This window comes from Heteronotia binoei, chromosome 13 (genome assembly GCF_032191835.1).
Source record: "Heteronotia binoei isolate CCM8104 ecotype False Entrance Well chromosome 13, APGP_CSIRO_Hbin_v1, whole genome shotgun sequence".
Classification (NCBI taxonomy): Eukaryota; Metazoa; Chordata; class Lepidosauria; order Squamata; family Gekkonidae; genus Heteronotia; species Heteronotia binoei.
This window is the reverse complement of record NC_083235.1, coordinates 47,387,371-47,408,418: the sequence shown is the minus strand read 5'-3', so window position 1 is coordinate 47,408,418 and position 21,048 is coordinate 47,387,371. Positions and strand designations below refer to the sequence as shown.

The 21,048-nt window shown below is 44.3% G+C and overlaps 1 protein-coding gene across 6 annotated transcripts in view; it reads right to left on the bottom strand.

The window, feature by feature from the left end:
- The window catches only part of FMNL3 (formin like 3), a 124,273-nt gene that overhangs the window by 6,216 nt on the left and 97,009 nt on the right, over positions 1–21,048 (bottom strand). For 5 of the 6 annotated variants that reach the window (XM_060252146.1, XM_060252140.1, XM_060252144.1 and 2 more), the window contains 13 exons: positions 17,742–17,891; positions 15,714–15,815; positions 14,820–15,081; positions 14,660–14,728; positions 12,973–13,097; positions 11,411–11,613; positions 11,022–11,256; positions 9,519–9,587; positions 8,328–8,408; positions 7,721–7,850; positions 4,818–4,978; positions 4,056–4,157; positions 1,626–1,715 (listed from right to left, as the gene is read on the bottom strand). In XM_060252146.1, the coding sequence (XP_060108129.1) occupies positions 1,626–1,715; positions 4,056–4,157; positions 4,818–4,978; positions 7,721–7,850; positions 8,328–8,408; positions 9,519–9,587; positions 11,022–11,256; positions 11,411–11,613; positions 12,973–13,097; positions 14,660–14,728; positions 14,820–15,081; positions 15,714–15,815; positions 17,742–17,891 (1,779 nt within the window). The remainder of the gene's footprint in view (positions 1–1,625; positions 1,716–4,055; positions 4,158–4,817; positions 4,979–7,720; positions 7,851–8,327; positions 8,409–9,518; positions 9,588–11,021; positions 11,257–11,410; positions 11,614–12,972; positions 13,098–14,659; positions 14,729–14,819; positions 15,082–15,713; positions 15,816–17,741; positions 17,892–21,048) is intronic. The other variant, XM_060252141.1, reaches the window with a different exon arrangement.

The window sequence follows — 21,048 nt, the reverse complement described above, 5'->3', positions numbered from 1 at the left end:
TAAGGCATGGGGTCCCACCAAATAGCTAAAGGCTTCTCCTTTTACTCTTGCCCAGGTGTACTCCTGGGGGGCAGAGTGAACTGGGCCCTAAGTAGGTACAGACTGGTAGCCACAATGGCTGGGCCTCCTTTTGCAACAAATGGGGGAATGGGTGTGTGTGAAAATCTGATAGGAACCTGATCAAAAAGAAAAGACTGGTGGATGGCAAGTGAGACATAAGAACTGGTTTATGTACAGTACAAAACTCCAAAAATCTGACTCTGTTTCGGTACTTATCCTAAGAACGCTATGATTAGACCTGTAAGTATTGCATGGACAAGTCAACAGCTACTGTATAATAAGCATTTAGGGATTTTTCCCTGTCTTGGCATCATCAGTGGCTGATGAACTGTTGTGAGCAGTATTGACTGCCTCTTCCTGATCACTCTTTGACTTAGGGTCAGAGCCGAAATCTTCATATTATCACGAACAAAACATCACAGAGTACCAAAATGGCTGCAATATAGGTTTCATTTCTTTGACTTTGTTAGGTTGTGGTCACATCCATTCAATTTTCTGTTTAGGCAATTGTTCAGTTCAATTTCATTATGGTCAGCGACCAGCTCAGGCAATTGTAAGTTTCCTTTTTGTAGTTTTGGGGGAGGGGGGTGCAGTCTGGTTTCTGAATCCTGAATCCTTGGTTATATGATCGCTTGGAGATTTGAGGCTCTTTAGTGACAGAGACAAAGTAGGCTTCAACTCTGCTAGGTTGTGAGTAGAACCTAGATGTTAAACTCAGAACTGTTGCCAAAAATGGCAGCCCAGTGCCAGGTAAGATTTTGCACATCATTCAAGTGACCCATGTCACCATGCTGTGCATTTCTCTCCCCACACTTGCACCAGTCAACTATCTGCAGTCAGGGTGAAGAAAAGCAGTGTGATGACATCAGGAAACAGGTGTGTTTCAATACATACATATTCTGTAGCAGAAGGTGGGTGACACAGGGCTGCCATTGCTGGTAACATCTAGTCCCAACTGTATTTACACCAGTTTCTTCAGCCTACATTGTGTTTACTTTGTTTTATTGAATTTGAACACCTCTGTTCCTAACCTACTCCCTTGCCAGTTTTGCAGGATGCATATGCAAATACCAGCACAGGAATCAAAGAGAGGGCTGTCAAGCAAGAGCTTCCTTTCTGAGAAGTCTTGAGGCTGAGAAAAGGTTTGTGTCTGCTACGAACAGCTGGGAAAACCGCTTGTCCTCATTTGTGCACCCGTTTGGGCACTGCGAGGGACACCGTGGGAGAGCAAAAGCTTTTTTCAGCTTGGAGTTGAATTTTCAGTCACAATCCCAGAAGTGGAGCCCTGATTAGGGAAGCTGTGTAGGAGCTGGTAAAGACCATGCCAACCAATGTCATTTTTAAAATATACCATTTAGTATACTGTAGGTGCTGTTTTTGATACGTCCCAGGAAAACACTAGGACCACACAGACACACCTGTAGAGTGAAAGACCAGAGATGCATGGCAGGCAAGTACAGAACAAGCTATAATAAATAGCTTGCTTCAAGCCACCAGTCCCATTGTATGGAATCCTGCCTCTTCTGGTCTCCTCATACCCCCCAACGTCTTGCACCATCTCCTACCTTCTCCAGCCTCTTGGCTTCTTGAGCCAGGGCCTGCTCCCTCTGGGCCTGCTCCTGCTTCTTGCGTAGCTCATTCTCTTGTTCTGCATCCTGGAAGAGAAAGTTGGCATATGGAAGCCGCAGCCTGATCAGTAGTCAGGAACAGTCATTTGGGAAGGCTGCTATCATTATCCGTGGCCACATGGTGGAGCAGCAGATGCCAGAGTGTTGAGATTGGGATGGGGAAATTTAGGCATAGCTGTGAAAGCCCATTTGGGTGGGCTGTAGAAAGCAGCACAAACTGATCCACAAGTCACGATTCATGCCTGAATCGGACTGTTTTGTGGTTCGTTCTGAACTGGTTCAGCCCACAGTGATTCGCTTGGTTCATTTTTGTGATTCATTTTTCCAGATAGCCTGGTGCTGATTCAATCAATTCCTAGGCAATGCAGGGAGTGCTGGGAGTCCTAGAAACACCCATAGCAGTTGTCCATAGTTTGATTGGCAGCTCCAGGAGCCAATCACAGAGCTCCCATTCTGCAGTATGAAGAGAGAAGAGTTAGTTGTCGTGAGAACTGAAGCTGAGCTTTCCTGGGGGCACCTGCTTTGGGGACCTATAACTTGGACATTCCAAATCCAATCTGCCAAACTTGGAGGGCGGGATGAGGAGAACCTTCTGAAGACTCCCAGTGAGTTTTATACATCCCAAACCAAATTAACCAACAATCCATGAACCAGTTCAGGCTACCATATTAATCATGAACCAAGACAAACCACCATTTCCCTAGTTCGTACCCAACCCTAGTGGACTGCCTTTGAGGCAGAACCATTGATTTGGAAAGTGGATCAGTAGTCCTCTCTCCTGACCTTGCAACAGAACATCATGATCTACAGGAACCCATAAAAGAATATGTATCTAAAAGAACCCTTGTCTTATAGCAAAACACTGTGTATCTAAAGGAATCCATTTGTCACCTTTCAAAAAAAAAAAAGAAAAGATTTTGCAAAATCTCCCAGGTAGCACAGGTGACAAGTTCTGCATCATCTATGTCTGCTTCCCTGTAACCTAAAACTACAGCTGATTTTGATCTTATTCAACTTGGTAAGTCAGAGACATATTGGTCAGGCACTGTGGGTCTAACTACCCACTACACAGTCCTAGGGTCATGTCTGGACACATCATGAGGGCTTTCAATCAGACAAGCCTTATGTGCTTGGAACTCAGTTTCTAGGTGCAGGGGCCTGATTCAGATCAATGTATATACCATCCATTCCCTAGATCTAGCTCAGAGCAATGTACAACAGATACTAAAATCACAACCACTAAATAACAATTTGAAATAATAAATAAACTTTACAATAAAATTCAATAATGTCCAAATAGATGGCAGTTAATGGATGGTGTGCACACGGGGAAACGGCACTTCAGTCTCCCCCCTACCCTGTGTTGTTTTCCCAAACAGGGTCAGGTCAGAAAGGTCAGGAAAGAGGACTAGCTGATCCACTTTCCAAATAGAACAACCTCAGGGAGGTGCTATTAGTCCCAATGGAGAAACCTATGTATCATCCATCAATTCACATGAAGTCAGCAATGAAGCAAATAGCCTCCCCCCTGGCCAGTTAAGGTCAGGAAAAGATTTAATCCTCTCCCCACAATCTTGATCTGAATTGGACCCCTGCATGCCTGGCAGAATTCCTAGCAGGGAACTCACAACACATATCTTAAAATTCTCATGGGAGACCCAGACACAATCTGAGGGTTTTGTAAAGTACAGCTTGGTCTGTATTCCATGGACCAGGGGTCAGAGATGAGAGTTGCAGGCAGTTCAGTCTGGGGTATTGAACTTCATAGACCAGAATTTTCTGGGGTCTTGAAACAGGAAGCCAATGGCCACTGCTTGCCTCAAGATCTGCTGCACTCTTAGTCTGGACAAGTTGTCATGGAGAGAAGTCAATAAGCTATGCACCTACAATATACTTTTGACTGTTTGCGTTCCCCCAGCCTAGCACCTATTTAGTGTCTCTCCAGAATCTGAGGACTGCACCTGTTAGCACTTGAACTTGGACATGCCTCTTCCAGTGATGGAAACAAAATTTTTGAGGGAAGGTGTGGCTGATATGGCTCACAGATGTTCACAGAGATGGATCAGCTTTACTGGTGGTTCTAAAAGCTCATAGAGCCATTCTTAAGAATGGAGTAACAGCAGATAAATAACAGAATCTGCAGGGATTCCCATTGGCCAGGAGACTGGATGGAGCATGTAGGGAGGAAATGCTTATTCTATTGCCCACTGGCCACACCTAACAACAGGTACAGCAACTTCATACTGGGAACAAAGAGAGGAAGAAGTTCAACAGTGGGGGTGCTGTAACCTGGGCTGCTGAGTTTGTGCTGGAGTGCTGCTTTTGTAGATTCTAAGCTCGCATGGAATCTCTAATTCCCATACTCACCTTGTAGGATCTGATGAAGCGTGCAAAGACTGGGAAGAAAACAGAGGGTGGTGTCATCTTAGGACTCTCGCCAAAATATCTCACAACTGTGTTGTAGGCCTCCTGCCAAACAAAAGCAGCGTGAACTGAGAGCACCGGTTGTCTTGTATTTGATTTTACTGTGGGATGAGGATACTCTCAGATCTGGCTACTACAGGTGTGCAGTTCAGTGTGAAAACTGCACTCCCTACATAAAAATAAACTTCTGATGCCTGCATAAAACCTAAACCATAGTTCTGTTGTGGGTAACCTATCTGGCACACTGGATTGGCACACAAAAGTTAGGTAACGTGGTGATTGTTTGAAAGATTTCAGCGACCCCACACCAGACATTCAGGGTGCATGCAGTCCCCTAACTGTGTGATTATACAATAAGCAGTGCTTGCATAAGATGTATGCACAAATGTACACTGGGTGCACAGATCTGGCAGCATGTTAAGTGTGGATTAGTCAAATCTGACACTAGGGCACAAGCAAATGTGTATGCAAGTCACATGATGGGATTTCCATGTGTGAATCCAGCATGCAGTTTATAAGCAAGCTAGATGGACAAAAATGCAATGCGCAAATAAGCAAAGGTTGAATAATGTACAATTATACACCAGAGGAATACATTTGAACCTGGCACGTAATATATACTGGACATTCTTCTATTACAAAGCCTTTGCATTACACTTTAAGGCATCTCCCTGCTAATACTCAAGTGACTGGGTTTCTGCTCACCTCAGCAGTCTTAGCGTCTTTCTGTAGCCGGTCCAGCTTCCCCTCGTTGACACTCAGAAAGTTACGCAAGATGTTGTGCTCATGCAAGCTGCACTCCCGCCGGATCAGCTCCATTCCACGTCCCAGCTCCTTTACATCAAGCAACACATTCTCCAGGGACACTGCGGGGAAGGAAGACCACTTGGTTGGTCCTAGAACCCACTCAGATTGGGGAGGGTCAACATGGTTTCCAGCACAATGCGGGGACTGGAGAGCTAAAGGCTTGCAAGCACTGCAAGGAACTAAAGTCCTTTCAGCCAGCAGTCAGTCAGACCTACTCTGTTGTACAAAATTGTGCTAGTGTGCCTGTTGCAACGTATCTGTTGCATGCACAAACACACTCATGCATAAACAATATTATGGTCACTTACACAGGTTCTAGAACTCCCTCATAATGTTACCTTTCCCTCTTCCCTGTCCTTACTTTATTGTCTCCCCTATCAAAATTTAGACTGCAAGATCCTTGGGAAATAGGATCTATCTCTTTGCTTAGCAATGGTACTCTTCCTCATTCACAAAGCAGACATACTCTAAAATACATATCCTGAGGTCATCCCTCTAAAGAGCCAGTGTGGTGTCATGGTTTGTAGGATCTGAGAAACCCGGTCTGAATCCCCATTCTGACACAAAAACTCATTGGATGACCTTGGACCAGTCACTCCCTCTCAGTAAAACCTACCTCACAGGGTAGTTGTGAGAACTAAATGTAGTGGAAGAGAACTACGTAAGCCACTCTGAGTCCCCATGGGGAGAAAGCTGGGTTTTCAATTAAGTAAATACAAAAAGCACCTTTCCCTCTGTGATACCGTAAGAGTACACCAAAAGAGGGAGCTACTCACCTGTTACCCACTAAGAACATAAGAACATAAGAGAAGCCATGTTGGATCAGGCCAACGGCCTATCAAGTCCAACACTCTGTGTCACACAGTGGCAAAAAATTTTATATACACACATACACTGTGGCTAATAGCCACTGATGGACCTCTGCTCCATATTTTTATCTAAACCCCTCTTGAAGGTGGCTATACTTGTGGCCGCCACCACCTCCTGTGGCAGTGAATTCCACATGTTAATCACCCTTTGGGTGAAGAAGTACTTCCTTTTATCCGTTTTAACCTTTCTGCTCAGCAATTTCATCGAATGCCCACGAGTTCTTGTATTGTGAGAAAGGGAGAAAAGTACTTCTTTCTCTACTTTCTCCATCCCATGCATTATCTTGTAAACCTCTATCATGTCACCCCGCAGTCGACGTTTCTCCAAGCTAAAGAGTCCCAAGCGTTTCAACCTTTCTTCATAGGGAAAGTGCTCCAGCCCTTTAATCATTCTAGTTGCCCTTCTCTGGACTTTCTCCAATGCTATAATATCCTTTTTGAGGTGTGGCAACCAGAACTGCACACAGTACTCCAAATGAGACCGCACCATCGATTTATACAGGGGCATTATGATACTGGCTGATTTGTTTTCAATCCCCTTCCTAATAATTCCCAGCATGGCGTTGGCCTTTTTTATTGCAGATGCACACTGTCTTGACATTTTCAGTGAGTTATCTACCACGACCCCAAGATCTCTCTCTTGGTCAGTCTCTGCCAGTTCACACCCCATCAACTTGTATTTGTAGCTGGGATTCTTGGCCCCAATGTGCATTACTTTGCACTTGGCCACATTGAACCGCATCTGCCACGTTGACGCCCACTCACCCAGCCTCAACAGATCCCTTTGGAGTTCCTCACAATCCTCTCTGGTTCTCACCACCCTGAACAATTTAGTGTCATCCGCAAACTTGGCCACTTCACTGCTCACTCCCAACTCTAAATCATTTATGAACAAGTTAAAGAGCATGGGACCCAGTACCGAGCCCTGCGGCATCCCACTGCTTACCGTCCTCCACTGCGAAGACTGCCCATTTATACTGATTCTCTGCTTCCTATTACTAAGCCAGTTTTTGATCCACAAGAGGACCTGTTTTTTTACTCCATGACTCTCAAGTTTTCTAAGGAGCCTTTGATGAGGAACTTTATCAAAAGCTTTCTGGAAGTCAAGGTAAACAACATCTATCGGGTCTCCTTTGTCCACATGTTTGTTCACCCCCTCAAAGAAATGTAACAGGTTAGTGAGGCAAGATCTTCCCTTGCAGAACCCATGCTGAGTCTTCCTCAATAACCCGTGTTCATCAATGTGTCTACTCATTCTGTCCTTGATAATGGTTTCTACCAACTTTCCCGGTATTGAAGTCAGACTGACTGGCCTGCCCTTGAGCACAACCAATGAAGATGCCAAAACGAGCAGTTATCAAGCGACCAATCTTATTGAACATGCCTCAGCTCCTGGCCCAGCTCCTCAGTGTGACTAAGTTGCCTGCTGAGTCAGTGACCTTCTGTATGGGCTCACCAGCATATCTGTCTGCCTGCTCAGTGCTTTCTTTCTTTTCTCCCATCCTGCCTATCTGGTGATGACTCGCCATCTGCCTGCCCCCATTGCAGGCCCAGCTGTGCCTCCAGGCCACATCCTTGATGTACAAACAGTAGTTCCTTCATCCAACATTAGGCATGCCAACAGACCTGGAGAAAAATGTTGGGTCCCTTTCATGGAGGCTTAATATGCGGAAATAGGCAGTTGAAGCTTTTCACAGCATGGCAGAAAATAACCTCACCTGGTAAATATAATTCCCAATAAGCTTCTGTTAAAGGAACAGGACAAGGATGTGTTTTCTCCAGGCACTGGGCAACACTACGCACAAATCAAATGGAATTTTTGTAATATGTGAAGAAGATAGTGCAAGTGATGGACCCAGAACTGAAAAGGGAAGGAGCCCACATAGTGTCCAGATCTTGCTCTGATCAAACCAGCATAGGGAGGGCGCCTACCTGCAGCTGCCTTCTCCACAAAGTGCAGTTCCTGCCAGAAGTTATTGAGCTCTAGATACTTCTCCTTCACCATCATGGCAATGAAGTGCAGGAGTGTCAGTTTTCGGTCTGTTGACTTGGTGTCCAACAGCTTTAAGAGGGAAGAGCAGAATATCAGGGCACCACCACACACACTCACAGGAAGATGTGTCCATGAAACTGCAGAGTCACCACTAGAAAGGTGTGTGCGCATGCGTGTTCCCACTGGATCTGTGCAATCTAGCAAGAAATCAGGATCACATGTGTGTGTGCGCATGCAAGGCTGCACAATCTTGCACATTTGTATCAGAGCATAACTTGCTATATGCATGCAGGTGTGTGTTGGAGCTCAAGCATCTGGGTAGAAGACAAGGGAAACCAACGGCTGGTACAGAACTTGTGTAAACATACAGTTGGATGAATTTGTGCAGTAAACATACACACAGAACAACAATCTATTTTAAATGGCACAACCTTATCTTATCCATTTAAAAGCACCCTCTTCCGCCTTGGCTCAAATCAGACTCTGACCTTAAGGAACATGGATGTACTTTGCTTTGATGTACATCCTTTTGTGCCCTCTCCTTACCAGATCAAGACTCTGCAACTTGAAGCCATAAACTGAACCACGTTTGCTGCTGTTCATGTAGTTGCCAAGGGCCAGGATGATCTGCAGGGACAGAACAGAGACGTCACACAGGAGAAGCCTATCATGGTGTAACAGGATGTTTTTACACCCATATCCAATTAGATAATCTCAACTAAAGCGTTTCTACAGGACTTTGTTCAAAACAATTAACAGCAGCTATCTCCAAGATTTATCTTTCAATCTTTAAATCTGATAATACAAATGAGTTAGGTGTTCGTTCTGTTGTTTGAACTAAAACCAGCAAACCAGACCAAAAACCATCAGAGATTTTTATCTTTAATTGAAAAAAGAGATAGTTCTCTCTATTAAGCAAGATATCAGAAAATATAAGTACTGTACTCTAAACACAAGTGCTAATATTAGCAGAGTTCCTAACATTTCTTAATTACAGTACCGTAAGTTATTTATTAAAAGCAAACCAGGTTTCAGTTTTTTTCTCACTGCTTCTAGGGATTTTCCTACAAGTCTGAGCCACACTCGGAAATCTCACCTAATCTTCTTCTGAGACCTCCATCCAGATAAATCTGAATTGCTTATTACAGTAATGCATTTTTATAGAAAAATATCACTTATCTTACTCTCAAACTCTTCTACCTTTATCTAGACAAATGATTGGTACTTAACTTATCTAGACAAATGATTGGTACTTAACTATGTATGAGATGAGATAATTAACAGGTGTGTATGAGAACCCATCTGATAGGTCCTCGTTATTGTTTCTAAAGTATTCCTGTAACTGTTTCAACTAACTATCAAAGATTAAAGTGCCCTTAATCAACCAGAGCTCACTGACAGCTGAAACATGCATGAACCCACAGACTTCAGATAACATGCATGATCAGCACCGCTATAATGGCTGATGGTAAGTACTGCAACTCAGGACCCTTTGGGGAACCATGAGAGGTTGGCTGATAAAGGAATATCCCACTCCTCCCCATTGTACAATAGTGCTACAATAATACTATCTGTGGCTAGCTAAGTGGCAAAGAAAAATACACTCTGCACAAGCTCAGATGTCTCTCTCCGTACGGCACCAGGGATCAGCCCTGGCATTCAAAAACAGTTCAGAGGCTAAAGAGCAAGAAAGACAGACACCCCCCACCCCATTTCTCTTGCTCTGCAAAGACTCACCTCCAGCATGCGCTTGAGCTTCTGTGAAGACTTGACAGATGCTGAGGCTGCAATGATGGCGCTGAGTTGCTACAAGGGGCAGAATCCAAAAAGGGAACTGTTACTATTTGTTAATAGCTTTGGCTGTAGAATGGATAAAGCGTTAAAAAGGGGCTCAGCTCACAGTTTTACAACCAAATAAACATTAGGTTCATTATCAAACAAGGAAGGAAGGTAGGAAGGAAGGAGGAGTGATGGGGATAAATGGTAACAAGATGCAGCTGTGTGAATGCAAAGGGAATAGGGCTGAATCTATCAGTCAGAGGCTAAGCTGTTGGCAGACTGCATATCTGTGCAGGTGCATTCAGGCAAGTATACATAAGGCAGTTCCTTATACTGAATTGGACCCATTTAGCCTAATGTCACCTGCTCTGGGTAGCAGATCTCCAGGACCCATTTAGCCTAATGTCACCTGCTCTGGGTAGCAGATCTCCAGGTGAGATCTTACCACCACTAAAGATGACAGGGACTGAACCTGAACCTGAGTTTATGCATGCAAAGCCATACTACCACACAGCTATCTGCAGCCCCTTAAGTGAATCGGAACAGCACCAAAGTGGGCTGGGTGGGAGGCAGGCTTTGGAAATTATCTGTTAGCGAAATAATATCAAAAGATATCAAGACTGTCAAACCATGTCAAAGTTGTTAAATGATATGAAGATGACGTATTGTGCAATCCTAAACAGACTCATACCCTTCCAAGTCGATTAAAGTAAATGGGTTTAGCAGATATAACTCAGTTTAGGATTGCACCAATAATGGTGCAATTCTGTTTGCACTGGCTAGAAAAATATTAATTATAACTCTGTTATAATTTTATTCTGTGCAGAAACTGAATCTGAGTTCTTCAAAAAGGTTGGCAGGACTGTATTTTAAAAAACAAAATTAAAACATCCGCATTAACAATATGTAAAACTGAAATCCAGCACAGCTCTGGAGTGCTGAAACTACACCTTGAGTGGGGTGGAATGGGAGGGAAGAACAGTCCTGGGAAAGGGCCCCATCTCCTGGCCTGCCTACTCCAAAGCAGGAAAGGTGGGAGAGGCAGCCTATCTGCTCCACCCCCTACCCCAACTATCCAACAGAGGGAGGAAGAGGCAGTGGGCTGCCTGTGGCTTTCCCCTCACCACAAGAGGCACAGGTGGGCCAGGTTCTCCTCCTCTGCCAGTGACTGGTCCAGCCCTTGTGGGTATGAACAATCCCATGTTTGCTCTGAAATAATTCCTACCAAATTAAACACAGGATGTTCCAAAGTATATGTGCATATGATTGCAACCTTGCTTTCTCCATAAATAGATGGTAATAGATAGTAATCTCTTGATTACTTCCAGTTGAACTGTATGGAAAGGCATAGAAGTAACCAACGGCATGAGTTCTAATTCCCAGAATCCCCCATTTCCATTTCAGGATTGGAGGACTCCACAAGAACTGTGCATCCTATCGAGGAGAGAGAACTTCCATTACCGGCATGAGCATCTGGATGTTTTCACTGAAGTTGCCCAGGAAGGCCATAATGGCCATGCGCTGCGTCAAGCGCTCCACCTTGCTGAAGTGCAGCATGAAACGGTCCTCATCTGACAATTCTTCCAGTGGTTTCCGCTCCTTCTCATACTGGCGCAGCAGCTTGACTTCATTCTCTGTTGGGAGGAAGCGCATAAGGCACTCCACGAAGTCTACCGGCAGGGTCTTCAAGTCAAACCTGAAACACGTATTGGCAAAAGCAGTCTCATGTTAGGAGACAAAGGAATTGCTGCTAAGCAGAGGCACCACTTCCAATGTCTTTGGTGCTCTACATGGGGGAAAATAATTGAGATAAAGGGTAGTAGGGATGACACACAAAGTAGCACACGCACGTATGAATGGCTTTGCATATTTCCTCAGTGGTTCTTCCTGCTTTGCGTAGTGTGATAGCAAGGTTCTTGGCCCGGTTGGCCTCCAGGAGGGTGACCCTGTTGACCACTTTATGAGATGCCTTATTTTTAGAGCACAGGAGATCGATGGCAGGTCCCTGTGCTTTGGTCTTAAAGAGCTCCTCGAACTTGTCTAGGTCAAGGTCCTAAAAGAAGAATGAGAACCCAAAGAACTGGTACAGTTACAGCCAGAAGTAGTCCTTGTCAATATTAGTCAGTTTCCCAAAGGTTGTTTTGCTAGGACAGCTATTCTGGAAAGTTTATCAGCCTGTGCTGAGTAGCATGAGGATTTCAATTCCCTCTTGCTTACCTGTAGCCCAAACACGGCAAGCAAAACGTGAGTCAATATTTGTGCCTCTGTCTCCCCCTCTCCTGAACCTGCAAGAACTTTAGCAGGAACTTTCTTACTTGATCAAGTAACTCCACAGTTAGTCATCACATCTAGTGCCAAAGCCTGTCTCAGCAGCCAGGAAATGGCCCAGGCTCCACTAGTTTCACCTCCCCACATCAGCACTCATGGTGAGACACAGATTCTCGACAAGATTATCAGTTGCCCACAAATGGAAACATGCAATAGAAAAAGAAAATGGTAGGAGAGCCCAGGATTGGCCATCTTCCAGAGTACAGCCCTGATCTGGTTGTTCCACATCTCCTGAGCACCTCCAATGACAGTTCAATTGGGAAGATTGTACCACACTGCCTGTTTTAATGTGGAACTTCCCTGTGTTAGTCATGCTTTCATTTACAGTCAATTCAGTTTTCAGCATGTGTATTTGGGGTGTTTTGTTTTTTGCATGTGAGATATTGTGGTGGAGTGATGGGGCAATATAACACCCCCATTGGTCCCCACTGGCTTATGCAATTATCACTCTCAGTCCACTGGCAAATTGAGCCCTGTCTACCTGTCTGTCCTTTTCACTGGTTAGTTGTTTTCCTGTGATAGACTGGTTGTTTTGATTGGCTGTGCTTCATTTCCTCCCTTTGTGGATAATGGGCAGTAGCTAAAGAGTTGAGTAGAGATGGGCATGGACTTTCGCAGTTTATGAACTAGTTTGTGATCCATGAAGTCCCCTTTGAGGCATCTCTAGATCCCCTTTGGGATCATTGCCTACTTGGCACATCTTTTTTAGCCATCTCCTATCTTAACCAGCTTTCATAGCACTCCTCTTCCTGAACCACTTCTTGACTCCTGCATTCTCTGCCCTTTTCCTCAAACCTTATTTTCCACCTGTCCTTTCTTCCCATTCCTCTTCTTCTACTTCTCTCCTTCAGTCTTCCTCTGGGCTCCCTATTCATTACCATCCCAACCTCCTTAGTTACCTGAACAACTTAATATTCCAAGCCATTATTTCAACTTAGCCAATCAGTGCCAGAGGATTCACTGGCACAAGTGTAATGCAATACAGGTACAGAAACAACAAATATGAATTACAGAACAGCAGACTGGAAATAATGCAGGACACAAGCCACCATAGCCTTGGTATTGCCTTCGCCCTTTCCCTTACCTCTAAGATTTTCTCATCATCCAGTTCACTGAAGACTGTGCCACTGATCTGGTTGGGCTTCAATGCTGTCCAATTAAAGACCGGCAAGCGGAATTTGGTTTTGATGGGCTTCTTAATCCGGATTGCTTGAGGCATAGAGAAGGGAGTACATAAGAATTTTATTTGATTCTGCAGTTGTGAGAGAGGCCAAGCCACACCTTAATTCAGTCCCAATAAGGTTTGGGGAGGATCCTCTGGCAGTTTTCTGTTTGGTTTTGGTTTCCACCTTGGAAGCATGCCATGATTTCTCAAAGGCAGCCACCAAGGAACTTCAGGGGCCGTCACCAAGACCACGCAAGCCCATTGAGTGCAGACACACGCCCACACCGTGCTTGTGTTATATGGAACAAGGGCAAGGGATAAAATCAGCAAACAAAGGTGGTAACTTCTTAAATACTGAAAACACACATCAATAGCACCCCCCCAACCCATTAGTCTGATAAAATCCCTGCTAACAATCCCACACTAAGTAAGAATAAACCTTGTGTGAATTACACACACTGCTAAATATATGAATAAGTTTTCATTATTTATTCTGTGTTTTCATCATTTTTCCTTATGTTCTCTGGATTTACTTGTAAATTAGTAATTAACTTGTTTATTAATAATTAACTCTTGTAAATTGTAATTAACACATGGAATTCAATGCCACAGGAAGTGGTGACGGATACAAGCATAGACAGCTTCAAGAAGGGATTGGATAAAGTTATGGAGCAGAGGTCCATGAGTGGCTATTAGCCACAAGGTATAGATGGAACACGATATCTGGGGCAGTGATACTCAGTATTTTTGGTGCTTGGGGACAACAGTGGGAGGGCTTCTGGATTTCTGGCCCTGCTGGTGGACCTTGATGGCACCTAGGTTTTGGCCACTGTGCAACATGTTGGACTGGATGGGCCACTGGCCTGATCCAATATGGCTTCTAATGTCATGGGAGAGGGGATGTATGCGAAGCTTGAACATCTCGCCCTCCAACCAATGGAAATATATTCAGCTACCCTCTGGCTTCTAAGATTTCAGTAGGTATTGTATACACACTTTCAAGAACATTTTTGTGCCCAGAAGGTCTAGAAACATTATTAAAAAATAAAAAGCTAAATTTCTATACAGTGCTACATTATGTGTTTTTTCTGTGCCCTGGAAGGATTGTGGAAGCCATGCTACATCGTCTACATCAGTGGTCTTCAACCCATGGGTCACAATCTTCAGGGCACACAGCATGCATAGAAAGCAAGGGCACTACGGTTCCTGTCTCCCTCCATGAATATGCAAGTTGAGGTCACTCAACAATTAGAGAAGCATCCTCATGGCTCTGACTCTTGGCTTGTTCCTCAATACAATATATCTTCTCATGCTCAGCTTATGCTTCTGGCACCAGATCTCTTGGTGTGCTACCCATAGTCCTGAACTTTACATGGATAAGGTCTAAATTCTGACTTCTTCTGTTTCGATTATGTGACTGCTGAGTCACATAACTTTCTGTCATGTGTTTGCAATTTAGTAAGTCCCATGCTGCTTGCTGACTAAGGGTTTAAAATTGGTTCTTGATCTGAAAAGATTGAAGACCACTGGTCTATATCACCCATTCAAGGCTTTTCCCACAGTCTCTGAGTAGAGCAGAGGTAAAGTGATGGCATGTAATATATACCTGATAACCCCATAGTGAGCACCACAGAAGGAGATGTGCCAGGAAGTGGAGGGGCTGGCGGGCACTTATCTACAAATAGAAAGAAACACAGGATCAGGCACTGCAATAATCTATCTGTGTAAATAGATGCTATTTCGTTTGCACTATGGTACAAACTTACCCGGTAGTGGAGGTGGGGGTGGGGGAAGAGGTGGTGGAGGAGGTGGTGGTGGAGGAGCCGCCTCCATAGGAGGCAGGACAGGGAGGCGGAGGTCATCCTCTGGGATGTCACTAAAGTTGATCTCCACCTCTGGAGGTGGCGGCAGCGGCAGGTGGTCTCCCCCTGTTGGATGTGAGGTATAGTGATGCCGGAAAGCCTCCTCTTTCTCTTTGATGATTCTGCGCAGCGTGTGCACCTGGTTGCTTGCGCTCTCATAGGTCTCCTGTCCCAGGGCACACACACACAGATGAAGGCACATTTCATTCTTTGAAGACCATTCAATACTTAGCTCCCACTCAGGGGAAGTATAACCATTTAATTTACAGGGAGATTTCCTAGTGGGCTGCTACCCTAGAGGATCACTAGTGGCCCTAGAAGGTAGGTAAGTCTAGATGTGCTTTTGCCCTGAAACATGCAGTTTTTCACATACAATGAAGCATGTCTGCCACTAATTTTCTTCTTCCTCCCCTCCATTTCTCAGAGATATGAGTTTTAACATTACTGGACGCTTTACAGAAACAAAGATTTCTTTCCAGCTTGATCATGATAATGAGAGTTCTGTTAGAAGATAAAAGGAGTCCATTTTTCACTTTGAGTAGCTTATACTTTTAAACCACAGAGGGAGCATGTCAGGTAGCTGAGGTATACTGTCACCTTCTCCCTGACAACAATAGCCTTCTCTATTCAGAGACTTCAGAGAAATGTAACTGTTGTTACTGATATTTTCACTGAGAAACCTCTGAAAGGCTTCTGTGTGATTCTAGGATTCCCTAGAATACAATTTGAAAACCACTGATTGAAATCAGAGGTAGGAGCTCCACTTTGGCAGAAGTTCCATATCCTTTTCTTACACACCTTAACAATCTCCAGTTCCTTCTCCCGTTGTAGCAGCTGCTTCTCCAACTCTGCCACTCGCATGATGTTCTCATTCTCCAGATCCAGCAGTTTTTCTGTCAACTGAAATAAAATAGGAACCTCTGATGAGCGTAACCTTCAATCTGGACGTTTCTCTTTCATTTTATTTACACAAATAATTGTTCAAAACCTCATATCTTGCTTTTAAAAAAAATCAGCGTCTAGCCCTTATGGATGTAGAGATATTTTATAAAACAGATACACCATGTACTCAAGGGTACAAAATAGAGAGCCCTAAGATCAAATGAGATGTGACCTGGAAAAATACATGATTAGGATCTTGTGTGTGGTTGTTTAAAAAGTTAAATCTAGTCTGGAGGATGAGACTGACTCAGATGGAGAGATTTCTTAATCCCTACCCCTCCCCCCCCTTTTCAAATGCCACTCACTTCCAAGATCAGAAAATCCTTGGGAACTAGAGGCTCTTGCCATATTTGTGATCACACCTAAAGACCAGTGTAACAACCACACTCTCAGCGAATAAACAAGAAGAACAGCAGTTACAGACTAATTCATGCCTAGTTTTGCACTAGATGGAAAGACATGGGGCACTTTGTGCAGAATCATGGAATGGCTAGGTGGAATGGCTCCCAGAACCAAGATCCAAAACAGACTTTACTGGGGTGGGGGGAAATTCAGCTGCAGCTGACCCATATGATCCCTATCTCAGCGGCTCACTGATGCATAATGCAGCATAATGCAGCACAGCCTAAGCTGGTATCCTAACAGTGCCATCCCTAAGCAGAGCAAGAAGTGAGCCAAGTAGCATCTTAAAGACCAGCAAGATTTCGAGGTCAAAAACTTTTGGTAGTCAAATTTTCCTTCATAAGATACCTTTTTCGAGAAGCTTAACCTTTGAAAGCTTATACCTTGGAAATCCTATTGGTCTTTCCAGGGGCTCCTGGCCTCGTATCTTGCTCTTCTACTGCAGACTAAGATGGGTACCCACCTGAAATTGTGCTAAGCAGAGTTACACCTGAATGGATTTAGATGGGTGTACCTCTGCTACGGAAGAGCCCCCTAGACAGAGTGGTAAAGCTGCTGTACTGCAGTTCAAACTCTCTGCTCACAACCTGAGTTCAATCCTGGTGGAAGCTGGGTTCAGGTAGATGGCTCAAGGTTGACTCAGTCTTTTATCCTTCCGAGGTCGGTAAAATGAGTATCCAACTTGCTGGGGGGAAAGTGTAGATGACTGGGGAAGGCAATGGCAAACCACCCCATAAAAAGTCTGCCGTGAAAACATCATGATGCAACGTCACCCCAGAGTCAGAAACAACTAGTGCTTGCACAGGGGACTATCTTTACCTGCTTTGGATTGCTCTGCAAGCCTCTCAGGCTGCCAGTTGGGTTCCACAGGTTCCAGTGATGGCACCAACTAGAGGGAGGTGATCCCTCCATTGAAGATAAGAGGAATGGGAGTTCTGTTAACAGAAACCCTATTAGATGTTTTCCCCTAGGAAATAAATGAGCCTTGCAGAGGCCTGACTTGGATTGGGAAAGTGGCAGGGTGTGTGTTAAATCTCTACCCCCTCCTCTCCCCACACACCATTTCCTTGATCTGAAACAGTCCCCATTAGCTGTTATTTGTCCCACTTGGAAGAGTAACCATGGTGCTATCAAATCCAACACATACTTAAATGCAAAGTAGCTCAGAAAGGTTTAGAGAGGTGAAAAACACAGAATTAGTTAAAAAGAAGAGTGGTAGGCAGATCCAATTACTTGCAAGGTGCTCAGTGGTTATTTTAAAACCATGATAACAGAAGTGGAGATAAAATGCAAAATCCAGTTTAAGGTTCAATGGTGGTGGTGGTGGTGGGGGTAACAATGGAATGCAATGGTTTGGCAGAGGAGGAGAGTGAAGGAATGAATGTCAACTCCAGAGCAGATGGCCAGTGTGGATACTGTCTGGCTCTGAACTAGTCTTTTTTCATTATGTTCACAAATAAACAGGCTAGATTAGCCACCTACGTGAGATAAGTGCTCTTCCAGCTCTTCCACTTTCTCAAGTGCCACATTCTTGGTCTCGGCATCTTCCAGTAACCCACCCACATCAAATACATTGTCCAGATAAGCCTGGATCTGAACTTGCAGCTTTTCACTTTCTGTGTGTCTCAACTTCTGTGGAGAGAAAGAGCATTTAGTAACAGTAACAGTGTTGTGGGACAGAGAAAGTGACCTGAGGACTGAAGTCTGCCAAACTTCAAAGGTCTTTAAGGGCAGAGGGCTGTTCTGACGCTTATGTCACAGCATGAAGTCTTTCCCACAGAAGAAGATCACAGTTGTTTTTAGCCTCCCACCGGTGAACCCCACAGGACATTTTCCACATTCCCAGTTCCTCTGGTGTCACTTAATTGGATGTATGGGAAGCAGCTTTAGGGAAAAATAAAAGCACTGTGTCAGCATGTTCAGCAGGTCTGTGACCAAAAGCCAAGAATAATACCCTTCAGATGCCTTTGAGTATATCTTCAATGCAGACTTTAATGGTCACAACTTGCCCTTTCTTCCTAGCATTTTGGGAACTGTAGTTTGGTGGAGATGCTGAATGTTTCCATTAGAGTTGGGTAGTCTTCATGGAATTTTAATTCCCAGCATTCCCCAGGAAGAGGAACTGGCTACTAAATGTTGAAGTCTACAGTGCAGATGTGTCCTTTGGAGGATCTTGGACTAGGACCCTGCATCATGCCTCAAGAACATGAAACAACAATTACAACAGCCCCTTGACTGTAGCCTTTTTGGAAGGGAATTACCATCTCCTTCTCCTAGATCAGGGATGAGGAACCTTTTTTCTGCCAAGAGCCATGTGGATATTTATAACATTGTTCGCGGGCCATAAAAAATTATCAACTTAAAAAACAGTGCTTTGCCAAGGGAGAATGATTCAGGCCAGCAAAATTAATGCAAATAATTGTTTTTCTATTTGAAGTTATGTGGGGAGAGCCTAATCTGGCACCCACACACACACATGCAGCCCGCAGCCCTAGGCAAATGCATAGGTCCAGGTCTTTTTTGTAGAAAAAGCCCAGCAGGAACTCAGTAGCATATTAGACCACATCCCCTAATATTAGCATATTAGGTCACACTCATTAGCATATTAGGCCACACCATCTGGGATAATCAAGTGCAAACTGAACTGTGACAGCAACTTTTCCAGGCCCTGCAGCAATTCTGGCCAGCCAGCCAGGCCCCAGGGAGGCTGCCGCACAGTACATCTGGGCCCTGAGATCCCTGCCTGGTCCTGGGGAGGCTGCTGCACAGTGCAGCTGGGCCCCACGATCCTTGCTGGCCAGCCAGGCCCCAGGGAGGCTGCCACATGGCTCGTTCGGCCCAGCAATCCCCGAGGGCCACACTAAGTGACCTTGAGGGCTGCATATGGCCCTCGGGACAGAGGTTCCCCACCCCTGTCCTAGATTATACATTTTTCTCTGATTAGCTCTTCAGTTTCCATTTTTCTTATAAAATTTATCCACAGCCACTTCCCATGTTCTAAGTAACAAAGTAGAAATATGACATTTTGTGCTGCTTCGTGTTACTGACCCATTCCTTTATTCTCCTTTATCATATTTTCCCCCTTAATGAGCAGTGAGCTGCATTTTGAGAGCAAGACCCTGTCTCCAGATTTGTATTTTGGATTATGCTTCATTTTAGCTGGAACTAAGGCTACAGACACTGTGGTTTAGTGATTAAACTATCAGAGTGGAGAGACTCCGGTTCCAATGTGTGCCAAACATTTAAGAGCAGGTGTGATCTCAGAGCAGTCTGATCACTACCTGTTCAAAACCAAGGTCAATATGGTTCCAACACCCCCACAGAAGAGGAAGCCCAGTTTGAAGGGTCTGCTCACAGAGGTTCATGAATCCCACTGGATTCCAGAATGCTCTAGGGGATTTTAGGATTCCAAATACATGCTCTGTTGAGGCTGTAATAGAAGCACAGAATCTGAAGTTCTTCAAACCTACTGACAACCTCTCCCTACCTCAGGATGAAACTCAGTACCCTGGTTTACCACCAAGCTGGGTGATCTGAAAAGGACTGGGAGATGTCTAGAATGATTCTGACAGATGATGTTATAGCTGTCACTGTAAGAACTGTAAATGGCTAAGAAATGTTACTTTTCTGCTACTATTGCATCAGCTAGTTCATGACCATCTCAATTGTTTAAGGCAGCATGGTATCTGCTGACTCCTAAGAATTCATTGTATCAGGACCAGACAATTAGCTGTCTTTTGCAAACTTTTGCAAAGTTTTTTTTGCTGATAGAATATCAACAATATACTCTGATGTAGATGCTCAATGCAACATAAGTCCACTGGAAGAACTTCCTAAAATGCTCCCTGTTCTATTTATGAATCACGTTGACCCAGTTTCCATTACAGAGGTTGACAAGCTCATGGGATCAGTAAAGGTCACTACTTGTGCCCTGGATCCTTGCCCCTTCTGACTTCTAAAATCACATACATCGTTACTATATATTATAAATTAATCACTAACGCAGAGCACCTTCCCTGAACCACTAAAAGAGGTGCTTTTCCATTCATTGCTAAAAAAACCCCAACCCCTACAGAAAAATGGTGTAGCCATAGGCAAACTGACTGAGAGAGTAGTACAAACCAACTCCAGGTCTTCTTCGATAACTCATCTGCCCTAAACCCTTTTCAAACTGGTTTCAGACCAGGCTATGGGATGGAGACTGTTCTAGTGGCTTTAATTAACAACTGCATTCTAAATGTAGACAAAACGTTATGCCTCCTTGTTGCTCTTACTAGATTTATGTGTTGCCTTTGACACACTGGACCATGCCATCTTGTTGATGTGCCCATAGGCAGAAGTAGGCCTCAGGACTTGCGTGTTAGACTGGTTCAAATAGACCCAAAAAATTGCCATTGGATACCAGTTATCATCAGTGTGGGACCTATCCTGTGGGGCCCCAAAAAGCACAATCCTGTTCTATGTAAAGCCCTTTCGGCAAATCATTTCTAGTTTTGGGCTTGGCTATCATCAATATGCAGATGATACACAACTATATATATCCTTATTCAAAACTCCTGGTTATGCAGTAGAGGTCCTAAATTGCTGCCTGACTGCTGTGATTAAATGGCTAGGAGTGAATGACTTGAAACTAAACCCTGGAAAAACAGAAATATTGCTGGTTAGGAAGGCAGAGGTCTTCAAACACCTTATGCTCCCCACCTTCAAGGGGTTCATCTGACTCTTGCTGACTCAGTTAAGTGCCTCGGGTGATACTAGACTCAACATTATTGCAGGAGAAACAAGTTAA